At 43.0% G+C, this 21,944-nt stretch overlaps 1 protein-coding gene across 8 annotated transcripts in view; it reads left to right on the top strand.

The window, feature by feature from the left end:
• LOC117536474 (tripartite motif-containing protein 3-like) overlaps nt 1–21,944 on the top strand; it is a 35,576-nt gene that overhangs the window by 9,082 nt on the left and 4,550 nt on the right. For 3 of the 8 annotated variants that reach the window (XM_034201375.1, XM_034201365.1, XM_034201402.1), the window contains 11 exons: nt 10,213–10,388; nt 16,309–16,438; nt 17,300–17,410; nt 17,502–17,689; nt 19,083–19,263; nt 19,474–19,575; nt 19,663–19,761; nt 20,097–20,249; nt 20,545–20,923; nt 21,555–21,658; nt 21,753–21,920. In XM_034201375.1, the coding sequence (XP_034057266.1) occupies nt 10,243–10,388; nt 16,309–16,438; nt 17,300–17,410; nt 17,502–17,689; nt 19,083–19,263; nt 19,474–19,575; nt 19,663–19,761; nt 20,097–20,249; nt 20,545–20,923; nt 21,555–21,658; nt 21,753–21,920 (1,761 nt within the window). In that variant the 5' untranslated portion in view covers nt 10,213–10,242. Of the gene's footprint in view, nt 1–6,840; nt 6,975–10,212; nt 10,389–13,228; nt 13,262–16,308; nt 16,439–17,299; nt 17,411–17,501; nt 17,690–19,082; nt 19,264–19,473; nt 19,576–19,662; nt 19,762–20,096; nt 20,250–20,544; nt 20,924–21,554; nt 21,659–21,752; nt 21,921–21,944 lie in introns of those variants that run through there. The other 5 variants (XM_034201398.1, XM_034201406.1, XM_034201383.1 and 2 more) reach the window with 4 other exon arrangements.

Raw genomic sequence — 21,944 nt, 5'->3', positions numbered from 1 at the left:
AGTGAGGTGGTATAAATACTGTGGAGCAATGAGGGAATGAGTAGCAGGTAAGGGGGAGGGCTGGGGAGACCAGGATTGCAAGAGCCTGGAGGAAGGCGGGGTCTGAAATGACAGGAGAGTTAAGATGTGCCAAACCAAAAAACAACAATAATATGGGTCTAACTTTTTTAACTGACAGTTTTAACCTGTTTTTATATTAATATATTCAGTGAAACCTTTTGTGAGATAAATGTAAAGATCAGATCATTTTATAGTTACACTCAAAAGGTTAAGCTCGTTCTTATTTGAACCATCCTTGCCACTGTTCTTTTCTCATGTCATTATAAAATGAGTGATTAAGCAATATTTTAATTTGAACGAATGTCCTTTGTGGGTATTTGGAAGCTGCATATTCCTTAAAGAGGGAGAGAGCTACATTTTCTCCATCTATTGTATGCTTGCAACTCTGACCTTTCTAGTAATACTGATATTTGTGTATTGATGCTTCAGTCAATACATGCTCTGATCTGAAGGTCCAACAAAGAATATTCATTTTAGCATACTAATTGGCATTATATAGAACTAGCAGTACTCAGACTTTGACGTCAGGCTATTGTTCTACATAAATACAGCTGAAGGATAGATTAGTTACACTCGCTGATCTGTTAGAATAATGTACTATTGATGTTCCTGTGTTCACTGTCTTGATAGTAATCCTTGAAGCAGTCATGTGTTCAATGCTTCTTGTAGGACACATTCACTCTCATATAGGCACTGTGTTCATCATAGAGGCCTTTGTATGTTGGCACTGAATGTTATTACTGTATTCCCCTCCTTAGAATAGCAATAAGAACATAAAGACTGTCATGGTCATACCGTAGTCAAACTAATAGCTTGATGATGGCAGTTAAACAAATAAGAATACAGTAACCATGCTGTAATCGTGTTAGGCAAACAAGAAAAGTAACATATATCTAAAGCCCTCTAACTGATGTTATTGCATTGACATGCTTCAGTGATAATGGTGTGCTAGAGTCGTGTACACCTGTGTGCGTGTGTGTGTGTGTGTGTGTGTGTGTGTGTGTGTGTGTGTGTGTGTGTGGTGTGTGTGTGTGTGTGTGTGTGTGTGTGTGTGTGTGTGAGTGTGTGTGTGTGTGTGTGTGTGTGTGTGGGTGGGTGGGTGGGTGTCTGTGTGTCTGTGTGTGTGTGTGTGTGTGTTCACGTGTGCTTGCATGCTGGAGTGTGAGCCGTGTGCTAATATGCTGATACAGGCGGTTCCTGTGACAAATTCCTGCCCAGCTTGGCTCAGATTAGGCAAGCTTAAATCAGTCAGTCCCACAGTGTGTGGACAGAGTGGGTACCACTCCTCGACATTTGTCATCCATTACATCATCTTGCCAGAGGACTATTAAGATACATGTGTGTGTTGTAACGTGTTAGTCAGCTGACAGGCTTTGTTCTGCTCTGCCATCATAGCAGAAATCTGGTGTTTAAAGCGGACTACAAGACAAGCAGTGTGGAGTCACAATGTGTGGTCAGTACATGTTTGTTTTTTTAGACAGAAACAGCACAATTCAATCCTTCATTTGAGGTCTAGTTTGTGTCAAGATGGCATCAAAGCGATTCAACTCTATGGTCATTTTAAGGCTTTTGTCCGAGTGGATTGCATTTCATTGAGAAGAATTGATGTTATTTGAGTGAATTTGGTTTTTAAGGCCACACCCCTAGTTCGTCTTGTTGATTTGCAGAGGTTAGCAAACGGTCAAATCATAAATCTGCTGACCTATCAGCATGACGAACAAATGATGGAATTTCTTATCCCCTTTAGTAGATGAATTTCCACCCTGTTAGGAACCAAAGCCCTAATGCACATGCATGATTCAAGGACAGGGTTTGTTATGATGAGCAGCATGAGAAAAAGACCTCCACCCCATGGCGTGAAGTTGGAACATCCCCAACTCCACGTCATGGTAAATACATCTTTATTTCTCTGACATCTTTCACCATGTTTGGTCATGTTGTCTCTTTGATGTGAAGGACATGTGAGTAAAGCACCCATGGCAAAGCGCTTTTATTCTTTTGTTTTGATTGGTGTTCTGGATATGTGGATCTTACATAACCACCGTTTTTTCTAAAAGCACCCAGATGACGAGCATCTAAATTCCCCCTGCATCTTGAGAAATACATACTCAGTCAAAGTCTGTTAAAAGTAAAACACTGTCAACATCTTTAATGTCTAAGTTCTTATTTTGCCATGTGATATTGAACTAGCTGTTTTATGTTAATATATGTTTAGCTCAGAGCGTTTATTCCCGCAGTTATTTAAAGAAACAAATTATTTCAGGATCAGCTCCTCTACCCTGTGGCACATGGTCCTCTTTCACTGAAAAAACTCTCAGCGGGAAAGGGTTCGGCAAGATAAAAAAGACGGTGAAGAGTATATGCATCATGTAATATTCCCTTTGAATGTTTTTAACTTGAAAAATATTTAAATGGAACTTTGAAATGTGGATTATAAACTGTTGATTTCTTATTTCTGTTGTGTTTGTTAACAGGCTTGTAGCTATCCAATGCAAATTACATGGATGTTAAACTGAAAACAGATGCAAGAATGATGCCTATAGTGCCTATGTCAAATGATTTAGTTTGAAATTCATAATTCAGTGCAAAGGAGAGCGAGATAGGAGATTTTCCCTTTTTTTTTTTTACCAAATTTGGTCCGATATCAAGAGGATGTGACAGTATGTGATGAGTGTGCTCTGCGTCAAGCACGTTAGACATGTGATGGAGCCTGTATTTTCCCATGGCCATGAGAAGACTCTGGTTAGTTGAGATGCAGTTCTAATGTCTGTCTTGATGTTATTAGTCTCAAGAATCTCTTGATGAAGCAGAACAGAGGTAATAAGAGCAGAAATTGAATGGTTTCATAACTGCAGTATTGTCGCTGATTGTGATTTAATTCAGGGATGCAAAAAGATCATTATAAGTATTATTATTTATTTATTGTGTGGCAAATTGTGAGGTTTTGTTTAGGTGAAGGCTATATGTCTCAGCTGGTGTAATTGTCTGACCATCAGAATTAGAATGAGAAATACTTTAATAGTCTTAGGGGAAAATTGGTATTTGTTAAAGTTGTTCCATCATAGAATGAATAAAAAGTTATATAATGTATTATATAATATAAGAAGTAAGAATGTGCAATGAAAGATAACATAAGATATAAACATAAGAAGGAAAATAAAATGTCCAATAAAAGATAAAAAGTCAAGTGCAAACATATTGACTCAGTGCCTGAATAGAAATATAGTAAACAAGAGTAAAGTGTTGAACCTTTTAGGGAATTATTTGAGATTTTAACACTTTTAATTTTGATCTCTCAAATTAAAGCTTATTTGTGGGAAGTGGAGCTCTCTGCACACAGTTTACGCTCACACACCTGCTTTCCCTGAGGCGGGCTGCTGTGCAGAGACAGCTGGGAAGCTGCCACAGCTTTCCAAAGGAAGCGTCATGTTCGTTTCAACCCATCAATCTGTGAATGCATGCACGCTGGATTTACTATGAGGTGCCAATAACAAGCTTATTTCTTAATTTTAGTGAATGGTATTAAATGTCTACATCAGGGGTGTCAAACTCAATTTCATCACGGGCCACATCAGCATTGTGGTTGCACTCAAAGGGCCGGTTGTAACTTTAAGACTATATAAGAATACATATATAAATATTTAATATATATAAAATAATGTATTATATATTACATTATTGCCTCTGCATTGGATCATCATCGGATAGGGTAATAACTTCATCATTAACTACGTCTGAAAGCAGAAGTCTAGGGGAAATAATTGCAAGTCTCTTCAGTGAGAATGTCACAAAATGATTTAAAAAGAAAAGCCAAATTCTGGAGAAAACTTGAGATGCATTGTGGGACATGTAGTTTATGAGCAACGTGCTTCTGTAAAGCGGCATGTAACCATATAATAAACATATTATATTCTTTGCAAGCTTTTGTGGGGCCGCATGAAATGACGTCACAGGCCGGATTTGGCCCCCGGGCCTTGAGTTTGACACCCCTGGTCTACATAGTCCTATTGTGCATTTATTATGTATTTTTGCATTTATCAACTTTATCTTGCTTTTCCATTCTAAAGTGTGCCTATAATCCCACGTGCTGGCAACATTAAAACCCAGTAACCCCAAGGCAATGATGTCACTGCTTTAAGATGCTAACAAATGCTTAGCATACATGAACAAGTGACATCATGCACAAATAAATACGAGACATATTATGTGTAGTCCATGTTTCGGACACTTATGTAAGGCTGCAAATGTTTATATTTATATTGTTTTTCTATGCCGGTCATCTGAGGATCTCTGTGCTTTTCTCAGTGTGTGTGCAGCTATGGAGCACGTGCCTGCCAGTGGTGTGAAGCGGATGAGAACTGATAGCTCTATATATAGAAGTATGTATGTGGAGGCTTAAGACTGGCCTGAGCAGGAGAATGGTGGCTTTCCGTGCACACTAGAGATAGTTATACAGGCTCGTCCATGCACGCCATCTATTATCCTGGGTGTGCTTTTGTGCACTGCTATATTTGTGAGGACCAATTAAAGGTTCAAACCCTCAGAGCGTGTGTGTTTATACAGTATGTGTAACTTTAGCAGCGGAGAAGAATTTGGCGAAGGGGGGCTATTGACTCAGATCGAAACAGCTGACTGTGTGTGTGTGTGTGTGTGTGTGTGTGTGTGTGTGTGGGTGTGTGTGTGTGTGTGTGTGTGTTTTATGGTGTCATGCCATGGCTTTCTGACTCAAACACCATATTGGGCATGCTCTATTACACACTTTTTTTTCCGTTATCCAAGGTGTGTGTGTGTGTGTGTGTGTGTGTGTGTGTGTGTGTGTCTGTGTGTCTAAAGTATCTTTGTGTCCTCTCTTTTCTCTCGAGTACTTTACCCCTTTCTCCTCATCCACATGTTTCAAAGTGAACCTTTTCTAAACATCCCAATCCCTTATGTTTTAGATTGCATCAAAGACAGGTAGGAAGATGTTACAGAGCATGAGGTAGGGAAGCTCATAAAACTAAACTTAAAGAAAGAAAAATAACAAGACATCAGGTGTGTAGCACGGATTTATTGTCTGTTAGCTAGTAGGCACCGCCCTAAACCCTTCAGCTAACTCTCACCCTTTCAGCTGCTTTCTTGTCACATTATTTGTCGTGAGAATACAGAAGATGCACAAAACTACACAACCATTACGGTCATTACTGTTACTGTTCCTCCTCCAGGGCAGAACGTTTTTCTTTTATTTGTTGCTATTGCATAAGGCACAGAATGCATTGGCCTGTTTCTTCCTTTTAGATCTCACTTAAATTCCTCCCAAAGCATTTTATGGCCTTCATCCTTAGAGACATATTTTAGGTAGAATCCATATGATTGTGTTTTCAGATTATCTGTTCTTTTTCATGCATACAGTACTCCTTTTATATGATGTGTGTTTTCTTCAGGAGTCTCATTGTGGGAGCCACTGTTAGTTGCTCTTCCTCTGGTTTTCCTAAAACTTGCATTTCAGCAGAATAAGTGCAGGGGTAAACAGCTGGTAATAATGCTGTGTCGTGCTCGCTGCAGGGATGACAACAGCCTTTTCCAAACGGCTGCCCACGCTGGAGTGCTGCATTTGGTTTATTGACTCTGCTGAATACCCTTAATTACTTATTGTGGAGCATGAATACAAGACATCCAATAAATGGTTCCATACAGCCGCGGCAATATGTTTGTGAGAGTTGTTTTGAAAACATCAGATATTTTCACGACTATCAAGTTGATTAAGCTTTATATAAAACTGTTGTAAAACAGTAGTGGCACATTACTATACATTTAATTTTCTGAATGGTTTTTCATCTTTATACTTTACTTCCTGTTACAACCATGTGGGCCATCTGGCCTGTGAGTGTGAGGATGGGATTTTGGAAAGGTGTGTTTGAGCGTGGAGGAAGCAGAGCCTGAAGCGAGGGCGGAGAGAGGACACAACTCAATCCGTACAGATTAATTTCAATTGATGTTTTTGTCAGAGAATCGTCATCTCTTTCCCCAGATTAAACTATGACCACTTCGAAAGGACGGGTAGTTTAAGGGATTGGGTGCAAAATCATTCTGTGACAAGATATTTTACCTTAAAATAAAAAGGATGAATCCCCTTTTCCATATTAAGGGTATTTTCCTTATCCCTCTTTATGTGTAATTTGATATCTGCGGAGAGGCCTCTGTTCCAAACTCTCATTTTGGGGGATTTTATTTATTTTTATGGTGACATCAGGAATTATGTAACTCTAAATGTTGTTTGGCTGCACGTGTGAACTTGGCTGGCTAAATAATGGCGTGTTTCTTCATAACTGTAACTGGAGGCCAGATGAACGTCACTCTTGCGAGCTGCATTCAAGAACTAAGCCAGCGTCCGTGCCTAATTATCATCCTTTTGAGTGTTTACATTTCACAGATGATATTCAGCAGGTTAAGATATGTGCAATTCCTTTCTGGATTTAAGATCCATGTCCTTTCAGCCTTGACTTTTTAATTTTTCTTGTCTGTTTCAATCTTTCCCTCTCACTCCCTCTGACCAGCACACATTGTTGGCCTATGATGCAATCTCTCTTCCCAATAGTTTAAGTTTCATGGCCAATCGGAGCGCAGGAGTAGGAGGGAATCCAGTCAGCTCATGCTTGTAAACAGCACTGACAGGAGGAGGGACTTTCAATTCACAGTCCCACCCTCTGTTGTCATCCCTGTTCAGTCTTGTTCAGTCTGTGTGTTTGTGTTGTGGTGGTGGGAAGAGGAAAAGCAACAGAAGGAAAAGGGAAAAGGAAGTATGGTCAGCAGGACCGTGGGGGGGGGGGGAGTCGAGGGGGGAGTCAGTGTGAGTCAGGGCGTGAGCTGATTCTTTAAAGTTAACACAGAGCTGCCATGGAGCCTTCTAGATTGATACTACACTCTACTGACAGTAGGTAGTCTTTTTGTCAACTCTGTGTGTTTTCCTCATAGTCATGTGTACAACTTACAATTTAGGCTTAGTTGTTAGTAGAGAGAAGTGTGTGTTTGTCAGACTTTATGCAGTTTCATTGGTGCTGCGTGACAGTGAATGGCTGTGTTTACTACTTTTCTTTTGAATCTGTGCGTCCCTTTCCTATACTCAACTGGGAAGGAAAGGTTACTTAAATGTTAAATGTTACTCTTCATTTTCACATGTGTTTTATAACAGTCACACAGCTATGAGGATCTTATTGTACAGTAAAGCTACAGCAGAGCGCTGAACGGGACAAAGAAAACTGTTACTTTTGTATTCGGTAAAGCCTTCTGTTGGTGAATGGGCTCATTGTGTGCTAACTCTGTGGCTGTTAGCTTGTTGTCACACAACATGCTGCCCTCATGCTCTTTAACATACACACAAACAATCTGTTACACATGCACAAGCTGTAATCCTGAAAGATTGAGGAATTAGTGAGGGTCACAAGCAACATGGGCTGTTATTACTGTGCATAAAACAACCCAGAGAAATATAACACATTTCATTTTGATGGCAGTCCTCTGCCGGATATGTCCTCTCATGCATCATTTTTGCTTCCTGCCTGGGCTTGGCTTTAGCCTACTCTGCTGCCTCTAACTTCAGCGCCTTAAATTTGCATGTTTTCACTCGCTTTTTTAACTTCCCAAGCTGTCACTTAAATGGTCATGGTTACTTTAGACTCTAGAGAGCATCACATGGAAGCATCGTGGCCTACTTAGACGTTTAAGTGGCCATGAATGAAGTTGGGACCAAAACACAGTCTGTTGAATGCATATAAGTATAAACATATGAGCATCCACTCATGTGCTCGAAAGCATGACCACTATGTGTATGTTGAACTTTTTCCCTCAACTAAAGTAAAGTGGGAACATACAAGAGAAAGTGAGTGATTCAAAACAGATGGTTTTAGCATTTGAGCTACTTTTATTTATCCAAATGTTTTCGAGACAGAATTCCTCATTGGGATTTATTGGACTCCAGATTCTTCTTTGCTTTGGTCCATCCTATAAAAAGGTGTTTTAAAATACACCCAACAGTAAATAAATAAGTACCAGCAACTTTGCTATCCAGCAGTCCTACGAGCCGCAGTCTTATTTTAGTTTCATCGTCATTGCTTCTTTGCCTACCCACTTATACACATATCTAAATTTAGAAAGTAGTCATTATGATATTAGTATCAGTGCGTTCTAGCAGAGAAAGAGAATGACAGGGAACAGCACTCAAGTACGGTACATCCTGTGGCTGATCGCTAATTATTTCTGCGTTCTTTTGAGAGACATTTAACCTTCCTTTCATCAGAATCGAACAGTGACAACTGGATAATCACAAAAGGCCAGTTTAGAGCGCAGGGCTTATAGAGAACAATGCATGTTTAGATTCAGACAAAGCATAAGCTACTTACCTGTAATCATTTATGTTAGACACCCTGCCAATCCCTTACCAAAGTGTGAATGTGACATGTCACTCTCATGGTTGACAGCTTAAGAAGTGACCTTTAACCTCTCAGTCTGTGTGTCAGTGGATCCTCTGTGTTTGTGGGCAGTGGGCAACAACTGACATGTGTAAAATGGCAGGGATTGGGAGCTATATCCAGCAGTGACAGATGTGCAGACAGGGGGGGGTGTGTGTGGTGGGGGGATGATGATTGTCAGTATGTTTTCTTTGTTGTGCATTGTGTCTGTCCTCATCAAGGAGTGTGTAATGTCCTCAAATACTGTACATCTTAAGGCCAGGAATGTTTGTTTTTCTGAGACGTGCTGAGACACTGTGTCTGATTCATTAATCATTAACGTGTTCACCTACTGAGAACATGTGACTCGACTTCATTACTGAAGCAGGTTAGCAACAAAAAAATCGAAATGGTATGCACAGAATTCCTCAAAGGTGGCAAGTTTAGACCAAAAAGTCAAATCACTTGTAGTTGTTTTCCAACTAAAATATGTTGTGGTCTCTTTTCATTGCATGTGTATATTTTATGTTTTAGGACATTTCTCCAATAGATAACACCTGATCTTCCAACATCATTTGCACATGTTGTGCATAGCTTTGAGAACATGCTGCAGAAGCATTTTTAACGCACCAATGTAATTAATGTGTTTATGCTCGCACTGATAAATGTGAAAGTGGGTCAAGTTGGAGTTAACACTGTGTTTGTGTTGCCAGGCAGAATATCAAAAATGCAAGCTGTATTTCTATTATAGATGTGATTGTGTAAAGCATGGGGCTTCCTCACAGAGCTCTGATCTATCTTATATTGTCAGCTACATGTATACATGGCTTTATATTCAGAGTGTTTGTTTAAGTGTGGCATCATTTTTTTTCATGAGTTATTCAAATTAGTGCAAACATGACATCCTTTGCACATCAATTATAAAGCAATTTCTAACCCTGACAGAATTAAACTGTTAAAAGGCAACGTTATCCCTTTTTTAAATTGAAGTTAAATGGTGCCTAGCCAACACATTTAAATGCAGGATTATAACAATTGACAGATCATTAAATACAGAAAGTATTAATGCTCAGTTATTTTTAAACATACAGCACTTTAAAGTTTCACTTATACAGCAAACTCTTAATCAAAGACTATAGATGTAAAATTGTGCTCTGTTCATATTTCCTTTTGAATGTTATAAAAGCATATGGTTCGTTGGAGAGACTTTAGCAGAGTGAGACCTCACTCGCGACTTGTAAATATAGACAGACAGACACAAATAGAAAAACATAGACGCTACTCTGCACATTCAGTTTTCCCTTGTGTATATGTGTGTGTAATATCACAACAGGTGTGTTCACTTTGGGTAGCATGTGTGGCCAGTAAAGCTTGTTTAATTAAATGTTGTGGATTATAATAGACGGCCCCTTCTGAACCACAGTCTGCACTTGTTGTCTGGTTTATTTGATTGTTTTGGCGTTATCAAGATGTTCATCAAAAGCCAGGCACAGGGCCATACTGGTTTCTCTACATCAGTTTCAGTCTGTTTACGGATTACTTCTATTTCACAGAGGTCTCTTTCAGCTAGCTTTTTTCGTATTAACCTAGAAAAAACACAATAACAATGGATGAGTATTTGTTCTAAACCAAGGAGCTTTGTTAACTTTGGTTCTTGGTACCTCCTGTGGTCAGTTTACAGAGCATTAGCAGCCCTGATATTAATGCTTTCATCTTTGTTTCTCTGCAGGTTAACCGCTGTCGTTGTCCGTGGCTTCAAATGTCCTCTCCTATGGCAAAGCGTGAGGCGGGGAGCACCAGCCCTGTGGTGCGTCAGATAGACAAACAGTTTCTGGTCTGCAGCATCTGTCTGGATCACTACCACAACCCCAAGGTGCTGCCCTGTCTGCACACCTTCTGTGAAAGGTAACTAACATTTGTGCTCTTTTTCAACGACGAATGAAGTCCTAATTTCCCACAAACCCCAGTCTCTGCTCACTCCATCTGCTACATATAACTTTTTCTGGCCTTGCAAAGAAGTTGATACACCACTCTTGCTATTTCCCTGCCAGTAATTATCCTCCCATCCTTTTATTGAAGAATTATTGTCATACTTACATGTCTCCAAATAGCGGGACCTCATCTACTGCAAATCCCTGGCCACAATTAAACAGCTCACAGCACTTCTCCTCCCCGACTCTAGCTGGGATAAGTGCATTCCTCAGCATCAGGGACCGTCAAAGTCTGAGAAAAGGCTCATTGTTGGGAGACACAATAACAATTCCTCAATCTACAGTTTCTTAGAAAGATGACACCCCCTCCAGCAATACTTACTCGGGCCTTTTTCGTGCCTGGCAAAGCAGAGGAGGCTTTTGAAAAGCTTGTTGTGGGACAGGGTGGGACAATGGAGAATGAAGAGGAGGGCATGTTGTTAGGTACAGAGGACATCATGTTTCAAACTGGTTTACTTCCAAGCCTATGATCAAACCAATATTTATGGAATTTTGAATAGCCACACAGAGTACAGTATAAATCCTTTTTCCAGGCAGTGAGTGTGAGGGGCCTTTGCCCACCCGAGGGCAAGTTAAATCCCCGGTTTAACTGGATGGCATGTGATCTGGATCCCTGCTGAGGTGAACAGATTTATGTCTGGGGTTATATATGATGTTGCCAGACAGATGTTTTAATACTGGGTGGGTTGATGTCGTTTTAGGCAAGGCAAGTTTATTTATATAGCACCTTTCAGCACCAGGCAATTCAAGGTGCTTTACAAAAATGAAAGACATTCAGACAAAGGCATTTAAAAACAGTAAAAGATAATAAAAGAAACTTTAAAAGAAAAACAAAAAATGAAAGACATTAAGAAAATGGCATTTAAAAACTAATTAATAAAAAGAAAAGCTAATAAAATAAACATTAAAAGATAAAAGTTACAGTGCAGTCTAAGATATGAATAGTTCAATTCTTTCGGTTCTTGATTTTTAATTTATTCACAGAACCTCCCTTTGGAAATCCGAACATTTCCGTCCCGATTGTTAATTTAGACTGATTGTTTTCACCATGTTATGCTCGCATGACATCCACAATCGGACCCTCAGGAGGGTGTACTAGCCCCCTACTTTGTTTTGCGTTCCATAACAAAGTATTTTAGTGTTTCCTGAACACCCCGTGTTACCAAAACACTATTTTTCACCCGTCGGTGATGTGATACTTGTTCCTCAGTACAAATCACCCAAAAACTGATCGTAAACCCTGGCTACGACGGATATCCCAAATATCCTACTTTCGAGCAGTCCCTCTCATAAATATCATGGAGTTTAATTACATTAAAAGAAAAACATTTCCACAAAGTTTTAGGGGTTTTAGAGCTGAGCTGGCAACCCATGCTGGGCCCAGGCTATTGCATCGCTTTTAATTCTGCTTCCTTTTACTCTTTTGTGATTATCCTAGTCCTGTGCTTATTATTCAGAGATCAGGGTCATGAGTTTGGCATGGATTGTGCAACTGTTTTAGATGATGCCAATATAAATCAAGTCTTTCTACAATAGGGGTGTGTGGCAACTTGTACTCTGGATTGCAGGATTTGAGGATAAGTGTAGTACTAGTGGTTAACAAGTTATTCACAATTGAATTTGATTAGCTGCCTAAATTCAGTAAATAATATAGTTTTATATGGATACAAATATGGTGTTGATCATTTTTAGTGCCAACATTTTGAGAAAAAATGAACTTGAATTGGATGACATTTTTTGGAATATGATATATTAGATAAATCATTTGTAAGTTGCAAACAGATGAATGTTATGGATGTTCTTTCAAAAGTTCAGGTGTTTAACAGTTGTATGGCCTGTGGAATGAAACTGTAGATAAAGACTTTTGTTAAAGCTCACCGTTATTATCAAGCTAAACACTGCTGCAGTTTACCAAGGCCCAGTTCAACAGAGTCAAAAAGTAAACAAAATGTTAGCATGCAAACAGAGAAGCTGCCCGGCATCCTTGTGTTCAACAACAGAGTCACCGACCTTAGGTTACGTCATGCTTCAATCACAAATAGTGATAACGGAAGTTTAGAGAAACAACCACACATCTCATTCTGGGTTGGCTGTCGGGCTGAAGGCCAAGAGTGCGGTCTAGCGGTTTGCATACTGCGGTTCAACTTTGCTGACTGTCGCTTTCATTCTGCCTTGAAGGTTGTCTAATGTTGAATGGATTGCCTCCAAAGGGCAATTGAACCCACAAAGCATCCCCAGCGTTGAGGGGCCGGCAGGATATATGTGAGACTGATCACAGCATGAGGCCGGAGTCCAAAACACATGCACACAGACAGACATGCAGAGGCATAAACAAACAAACATCTTATCTACTCTTTGTGTTTCTGTTAGACACATTGATTTCCACTGAAGATCCACTTTCTGAAAGAGGAAGTGTGTTCTCCAAGGATCTGGGTTGTGTAGATTGACACGAAATCCCACTTTCCTCCTATTTGTTGTGACAGCAGTATTATTTAGGCACTATCTGTTACGATTATTGTGTTATGTCACGTTTTCTATGTCTTGGTTTGGGTGTTTTGCTGTTCTCCCTGTCATGTTTTCCTCTGGGAATATTGTCGGGTCCTTTTCCTTGTTTTTCCTCCCGTCGTTAGTTTCCCTAGTGTGTCTGTTGTCTGATTGTGTTCACCTGTGGCCCTTGTGTTTCTCCTCCCCGGCTGTTTCTCGTCTTGTGATTACCCCTCCCTGTATTTAGTCTTGTCTCTTCCTGTGTTCAGTGTCGGTTCGTCTTGTGTCATGACTAGTTCGTCGGTGAGTGTTCTGTTTTGTCTTCGTTTATCACCTAGCCTTGAAATAAAGGAATTTTCACTTTAATCTGCATTTGGGTCCTGCCTGCTTCACACACCGTAACATTACGAACCGACCTATCAAATGGACCCAGCAGATGATCCATGGGAGGTAGAATTACAGCATTTTACCTTCTATCTGGCTTGCTGCTTCGATTGGTGGAAGGGAGCGTCCAGTGTTCGGCAGAAGAGGGCCGCTCTGGTAGAGGCGCACCGGTTGGCAGCAGAGAAACGATGTTTTGTGGAGTTCTTGCCTGACTGGATGTTGGACTTCCTTGAAACATGTGATTCCTGGCCTGCTAGCCCCAGGCATGCTAACTCCATGTCTCCCAATTCCCAACCTGGCACCATACGCCTTGGTGGGTTCCGCCTACAGTCAACCCGTGCTTCTGCCCCAGTTCCTGCTCCTGTCCAGGAGTTGTATTCCGGAACTCGGCTGGCTTATGGAGGTCCACGGAGTATTCAGGCGGCTGCTAAGAGGAGTCGTCGCAAGGCCAGGCTAGCAGCCCAAGCAACCATGGTTCCGGCTACAGAACTGGCCCACACAGCCATGGTTCCAGACCCAGTTCTGGCCCCAGCAGCCATGGATTCGGCTCCAGAACCGGACCTTACAGCCATGTTTCCGGCTTCAGAACCGGACCTTACAGCCATGATTCTGGTTTCAATTCCGGATCCAGAGCCGGCCCATTCAGCCATGTTTCCGGCTCCAGAACCGGACCTTACAGCCATGTTTCCGGCTCCAGAACCGGTCCCGGCAGCCATGGATTCGGCTCCAGAGCCGGCCCATACAGCCATGTTTCCGGCTCCAGAACCGGACCTTACAGCCATGTTTCCGGCTCCAGAACCGGACCTTACAGCCATGATTCTGGCTTCAATTTCGGCTCCAGAACCGGACCTTACAGCCATGTTTCCGGCTCCAGAACCGGACCTTACAGCCATGTTTCCGGCTCCAGAACCGGACCTTACAGCCATGTTTCCGGCTCCAGAACCGGACCTTACAGCCATGATTCTGGCTTCAATTCCGGCCCCCGCAGCCATTGTTCCAGACCCAGCTCTGGCCCCAGCTGTCACAGTCCCCTCTCGAGTCCCCTCTCGAGTCCCCTCTCCAGTTCCCTCTCCAGTTCCCTCCTCTAGTCCCTCCTCTAGTCCCTCCTTTAGTCCCTCCTTTAGTCCTTCCTCGAGTCCCCTCTCGAGTTCCCTCCTCTAGGTCCCTCCTCTAGTCCCTCCTCTAGTCCCTCCTCTAGTCTCTCCTCCAGTTCCCGCTCCAGTTCCCTCTCTAGTTCCCCTCTCGAGTTCCCCCTTGGTTCCCCTCTCGAGTCTCTTCTCGAGTCACGTCTCAAGTCCCTACCCAATGTCCTATCCCGTTGGAGGCCCCGTCGACTACTCCTCTGCCGGGGGTCCTACCAATCGTATGTCTGTCCCGTTGGAGGTCCCGCCGTCTACTCTCCTGCCGGGGGTCCTGCCAGCTCCTTGTCCTGTCTCGTTGGAGGTCCCGCCGACTACTCTCCTGCCGGGGGTCCTGCCAACCCTTTGTCCTGTCCCGTTGGATGTCTCGCCGACTACTCTCCTGCCGGGGGTCCTGCCAACCCTTTGTCCTGTCCCGTTGGAGGTCCCGCCGACTACTCTCCTGCCGGGGGTCCTGCCAACCCTTTGTCCTGTCCCGTTGGAGGTCCCGCCATCTGCTCCCCTGCCGGGGGTCCTGCCAGCTCCTTGTCCTGTCTCGTTGGAGGCCCCGCCGACTACTCTCGTGCCGGGGGTCCTGCCAACCCCTTGTCCTGTCCCGTTGGAGGTCCCGCCGTCTACTCTCCTGCCGGGGGTCCTGCCAGCTCCTTGTCCTGTACCGTTGGAGGCCCCGCCGACTACTCTCCTGCCGGGGGTCCTGCCAACCCTATGTCCTGTCCCGCCGACTGCCCTCCTGCCGGGGGTCCTGCCAATCCCGTGTCCTGGTCCTCTTCCGTGGGGGATCCTGCCGAGGTCTGTCCCACCAGCTCCGGGTCCTGCCCGGCCTCCGGCGCTGTCCCGTCAGTGCCTTCCTGCCCGGCCTCCGGAGCTGTCTAGTCTTCACCCTCGATCCCGGCCCCCTGAGAGCCACGGCCTTCGCCCTCGAGCCCGGCCCACTGACTTTCCCGGCCGCGGTCCTCGCCCTCATGCTCGGCCCCCTGAGTTCGCCCGCGGTGGCCTTCGCCCCTCCATAACCCCCACCTTGGACTCTGTCTTGCCCCCGGACCGTCCGCCCGAGTCCCCCTTCTCGGCTTCTGCCTTGTCCTCGGGCCGTCCGCCCGAGATCCCTTCCGGGTCCTCCGCGGGGCTCCTGGGTTGTCAGCCCAAACCCGTCCTCCTGACCCCCTCCACCCACCCTGGTGGCCCTAGTTTTATGTCCCTCCTCCGGTCCCCCTCCACCCACCCTGCTGGACATTGTTTTTTTTGTTTTTTTTGACGTTTATGGGACTGTTTTGGTGTTTTAGGGACGTCTGGAATCCGTCCCTTGAGGGGGGGGTTCTGTTACGATTATTGTGTTATGTCACGTTTTCTATGTCTTGGTTTGGGTGTTTTGCTGTTCTCCCTGTCATGTTTTCCTCCTTGTATATTGTCTGGTCCTTTTCCCTGTGTTTTTCCTCCCGTCGTTAGTTTCCCTGGTGTGTCTAGTTGTCTGATTGTTTTCACCTGTGGCCCTTGTGTTTCTCCTCCCCTGCCCGGCTGTTTCTCGTCTTGTGATTACCCCTCCCTGTATTTAGTCTTGTCTCTTCCTGTGTTCAGTGTCAGTTCGTCGGTGAGTGTTCTGTTTTGTCTTTGTTTATCACCTAGCCTTGACATAAAGGAATTCATTTTAATCTGCATTTGGGTCCTGCCTGCTTCACACACCGTAACACTATCTCTCAATGACTGTGATAAGATGACCGCTCTCTCTTGCTAGTATCGTCTCTCTCTGCTTTAAATTGATGAATAGAATAAGAAAAAGTAATTGCTTTGATAGATATTGTAATTTTTTCTGTATTTGTTTACCTCCTCCAGTTGTCTTCAGAACTACATTCCCCCAGAGTCCCTCACACTCTCGTGTCCAGTGTGTCGACAGACGTCCATTTTGCCGGAGAAAGGGGTTTCTGCTCTACAAAACAACTTCTTCATCACAAATCTCATGGAGGTTTGAATCTTAATCCCTTTTATTAGCTCTAGTTAAACACAAATGTATTAGCCAAACAGAAAGGTCAAGTGTGTCACAGGGATCAAATGACGAGACACAGATTAATTATGAGGTTAACAACAAAGCAAGGATTAATTAAAAATAATTAAAGATACTCAAAGGAATGGGGGGAGGCTCTGGTTGTGTTCCTGTTATGCTGTTTGGAGTACCACTCTTTGTGCAGAGGGAGGACATTTTTGCAGACTGAGGTCATAGTCAGTTCTTCTTTTCTTTTTTCACAAGGGGCTCTTTTAAGGTTGGTTTTAAATGTAAGGTTTCCATTGTGCATGTAGTGTTAGCATTGGGATTCTATGGAATGGGTGTATTGAATGGAGGGAGCTCAAAAAGTACATCAATGTATGTTTGTGTCGTGAAAAGATGAAGTAAACTGACTACAAGGTTTGAGGACAAAGAAAGAAGTATCTTAGTTCTCATTAACATACCGTAAAGTCATCACTTTGATTTAATTCTGCAGCAATATTTGTTCAATCAATACCCCACCTCTTAATTGTCCACTGCCAAATAAGGAAAAAGTAGGCTAAGCCCTGTTAAATATTAATTAAAAAGAAAATAAACCACCCCACTACAGTTAGTCCAGAAGATACGTGAATGAATTGTGCTTTTGATGATAAAAACATGAACTTTGGCACACTGTTAGAGCATGCCCTAAGGAAGATATTTGAATATAGGGCCATCGCATATTTGTCCAATGGCGCAAATAGCGGCCATTTTCAAAATGTCACATATCTGCTGGACTAAGTTCATAAGAAAATGTCTATTGTGTCTATTAAAAGCAGCGTAATGACATTTGTTTTCAACCAGGTCCTTCAGAGAGACCCCGAGTGCTCGCGGCCTGAGGCCTGCAGTGTCCTGGAGTCCGTCAACGCTGCGGCGGCAGGGAAGCCCCTCTGCTGCCCCAACCATGAGGGAAAGGTGGGAAGAACTTTGTGATGCCCAGTCATCATTTCTTTTAGCAATTGTCAAAGAAACAAAATACTAAAGTCCCTACATATCTGCTGCAAAGCCCAGCAAGAGTGAAGGAGTTTGTCTCCCCCTGCAGGTGATGGAGTTCTACTGCGAGTCCTGTGAGACAGCCATGTGTCTGGACTGTACATCGGGGGAGCACAGGGAGCACGTGACCGTTCCTCTGCGGGACGTCGTGGAACAGCACAAGGCTGCGCTCAAGACACAGCTGGACGCCATTATGAGCAGGTGGGGACTTGAGACCTAAATAAAGCTTTCAGAATATACCACACTTGAAGTCAAAGCATTACATCACATTGTGCTGACGCTTTTATCCAAATCAGCTTACAATAGGTGCAACAAACCATAAAGATACATAAAGATAAAAAGCATGTTATGATTATAGCGGCAAAGGCCCATTTCCACCAGTTAAGCCCCATGCGGTACCGGGGGCAAAACGCAACATCTTGCAGGAAACAACGTCTGGGGGCTTCTTTACATTTAACAAACTATGAATGTGTCACCCACTTAACGGGAAGAAACTCAGCTATCAGACAATATTAACAATTTTTAGCTTAACGAAACACAAGGGTAATAACAAGACTCTGAATTAGCCCCGAGCGAAAAAATGATAACGCACTTAGCACAGAACTCATGGTAGACATACTTTATTACTTATCGGATCTGCACAAACAAGATATCAGATTAAAGCTGAGATTCCACAGATTCTAAAGGTATAAGTATCATCACTGTGATCACAGGTACAACTCAGGACAGCGAAGGCAAACCCAGACAACACACCACGGAGCTTTACGGAGCCTAAACGGCAAATATGTCTAACCTTTGCTGTTTTCTGATCAAAAGTTGTGTTCAATGGCATTACAACGATAACAATGCTGCTGAAGGTCAATCCAATGTCTCTGTGTCCCTTTGAAATAATTACTGATAATCCATCATCATATTTATGGCTATATCCTAGTTTTCAGTTTTCAGAGCGTAACATTGCTTTCGGTTTGGGCAAGCTGCGTGCGCATCACTCTTGTTCCTCAATGGTAACGTGTAGGTGGATTTAGGAACTTCCCCTCGATTCTATTGGCTAATGGTTCAAAAGAGGTGTCAATCATCAAAATCGACCGTGGGGGGCCAAAGATATAGCAAATCCATGCACCCAAATGACCCCAGAAGTGGGTTTTTCTTTTGCTAAACCTCTCTAAAATAGGTCATATGTCACTTGTTTTGCATCAATCTTGATACAGGGTACTTATGTGTTATAGTTTGGATTCCTAAAGCTTTTAGGCTGCTATCCCATCATTCAAGGGTGGTTTTCACTAAGTAATGTTTGTTTTTTGGACGGACACTATAATTTACATTTTTTTACTATGTTCAATCTGAATTTACTTTGAAATAAAAAAATTCTATATTGATTTCGACTTTTCAACATCCAACTCACAGGTTTATCATTGCTTTGAGAAAAAAGATGATTAATTTACCCCTTTTTAGAAGTGAAGTTATAGTCATTTGTTCTGGGCATGTCATTTTCGAGCCTGAGACCTGAAAAACAGGCTTGGGGCTTAACTGGTTTTTGTAGCTTTATAGCTCGTTTTTCATACAATTTTTCTGTTCACATAATGTCATCTTGCAGACTCCCTCAGCTAACATCATCCATCGAGCTGGTGAGTGAGATCTCCCGCCAGCTGAATGAAAGGAAGAACGAGGCGGTGGCAGAGATCACCAGTACGTTTGAAGAGCTGGAACGGGCGCTGCATCAGCGCAAGACGGCCCTCATCACAGACCTGGAGAACATCTGCAGCACTAAACAGAAGGTATATAGTTCACATATTCACATATACCATGGATGCACCTGCAAATGTGCATGCTCATTGTCTAGTGCAGGATCACACACAGGCATTTATCATACAAGCATGACCTGCCATAGGTCTCAAAATCCTGGCGAAATATTTCAGCATGCTGTTCTTTACTATTTCTTTATTTGATTGTTTCTGTGTTCTTAACTTCCCCTCACCTGAGTGCAGGTCCTGCAGGCCCAGCTTTCATCTCTCCTCCAAGGGAAGGACCACATCCAGAGCAGTTGCAGCTTTACAGAGCAGGCTCTCAGCCATGGGAGTGCTACTGAGGTGAGCAAGCTAACAAACACAGATGGGAACATAATATAATGAAGACGAGTTTTGGATAAAAAATAAAAATGACGTGTCTCTCGCCAGGTGCTGCTAGTTCAGAAGCAGATGAGTGAGCGGGTCACAGCACTGGCCAGACATGATTTCCCAGATAAACCACATCAGAACGCACATCTGGACTGTCAGGTATTACATGTGGTTTATTTTATCTGTGCATTATTCTGGTGGTCAGACTGATAATCCAACATGGTCAATGAATGATTTAATGATCTAGTATTGGGGAACTACTACATTCTTCATCCAGAACAAGTTTAGTCTGTCACATAAAATAAATTAAAAAGTAAGAATTAAGTAAAAAAGTCATAGTATTTAATTCAACAAATTCATGGTCAAGTATATCATAATTCATTGTATTTTCTATTGTAAATAGGATTAGGGGGGATTAGCATTAGGGGAACCTGTAGTGAAAAATATTGTCTGTGGTTAGGGTTAAATATGATCCGATCTGCTTTCTGCTCCAGGTGGAAACTGAAGGTCTCCGGCGCTCCATCCAGAACCTGGGCGTCCTCCTCACCACCGCCGCTGTGGCTCACACCTCCGTCGCCACGGGAGAGGGCCTCCGCCACGCAGCCACCGGGCAGCACCACACGGTTACTGTGACAACGAAAGACAAAGTACTGTTAACGCTTATCCTAACTGCCATTTCCTACATGAACTCTTGATATTGCTAGCAGATTAACATTATGCTTTTTCCTTAATCAGTTTGCTAATGTACTTGAGTCACATACTTTCATTTTGTTTTCCATTTTAATTCCAATCTCCTGATATTTTCTCTGGCTGCTCTGGTCACGAAGGCAATTGAAAAGTCCTTATTAGTATCACAAACAAAAGAGCGTCAGTAGAAGATGCAGCTTTAATAGGCTGCAGCCATGCGTATTGTTACATTTAATGCACATCGTCTCTCTGCAGGATGGAGAGCTGGTGCGGATGGGCAATGCTGTTTTAAAAGCAGAGATAACATCTGCTGACGGGAGCCGCATTACTGAGGCAGACGTAGCGGACAATAAGAATGGGACATATGAGGTGGGCTACACATTACGAGTGGAGGGAGAGTACTCTTTCTCTCTGTTGCTGTACGGCCAGCCGTTGCGTGGCAGCCCTTTCCGCCTGCGAGCGATCAAGCCCTCAGATGTGCCTCAATCTCCGGATGACGTGAAGAGGAGGGTGAAGTCTCCCAGCGGCACAGGAGGACACATACGGCAGAAAGCAGTGCGTCGGCCTTCCAGCATGTACAGCACCACCAAGAAGAAGGAGAACCCCATTGAGGACGAGCTCATCTACAGAGTGGGTAAGTTCAGGAGAGACAGTACTGCACTGTACATGGTGTTACCGCAGCATCAGATCTAAATCCACCAGACTAAGGGACAGTTGCACTGTTGGAGGAGCCTGTGACCTAAGATTTTCATTGTCATAACTACACTGTAGCTATGCACACATGACAATAGAAACCAAGTACCATGAAGATATCACACTTATTAACAAAGCAAACTTTCTAAAGCTTGCATCATGTTTGAGATTGACAACTTCCCCTCTAGGTAGCTTCTGTTTTCACTTTTTAATAGACTACAGAGTAAAATGTCTTGCTGTGACTTGATGGAAGAAGTAACATCAAAACATTTTTTTTTATTCTACAAGCTACAGCAGGTTGACAGAAGATCACAAGCTTATATTTTTGCTTACTTCAAAGTGGACTCGGTTTGTTTTAGATTGTGCTTGCTGAAGGTAAACCATTCTCACTATGGACTATCTTTCGCAAGCAGGACAAGGATTCATGATATTTTTTTAACTGTACTGAGATAAACACAAATCAGTCCAAACACTAGCTAATTGTAGTCCAAAACCACTGGTATGAGCCATTAAAGCAACATTTTAAACATGGAGTAGCACATCAACTGAGTGTTTTATTATTTATTCGTCAGGTTCCCGGGGCAGAGAAAAAGGGGAGTTCACAAATCTGCAGGGAATCTCAGCCTCTTGTAACGGTAGAGTTGTGGTTGCCGACAGCAACAACCAGTGCATACAGGTAAGTGCAACCATGAATGTATTTGTGGTCACAAAATATGGTTCTACTGTGTTCATGACACATTTTACTCACAGTAAGATGGAACTGATTACAGATATTCTCCAACGACGGCCAGTTCAAGATGCGCTTTGGGGTCAGAGGTCGGTCTCCGGGACAACTGCAGAGGCCGACAGGCGTCACCGTGGACATGAACGGTGACATTGTGGTGGCCGACTATGACAATCGATGGGTCAGCATCTTCTCGTCTGATGGCAAATTTAAGGTCAGATCTCAAAGACTGTTATTA

This window comes from Gymnodraco acuticeps, unplaced genomic scaffold, assembly GCF_902827175.1.
Source record: "Gymnodraco acuticeps unplaced genomic scaffold, fGymAcu1.1, whole genome shotgun sequence".
NCBI classification, from domain to species: domain Eukaryota; kingdom Metazoa; phylum Chordata; class Actinopteri; order Perciformes; family Bathydraconidae; genus Gymnodraco; species Gymnodraco acuticeps.
The sequence above is the reverse complement of the archived record's forward strand: the minus strand, read 5'-3'. Positions and strand labels throughout refer to the sequence as shown.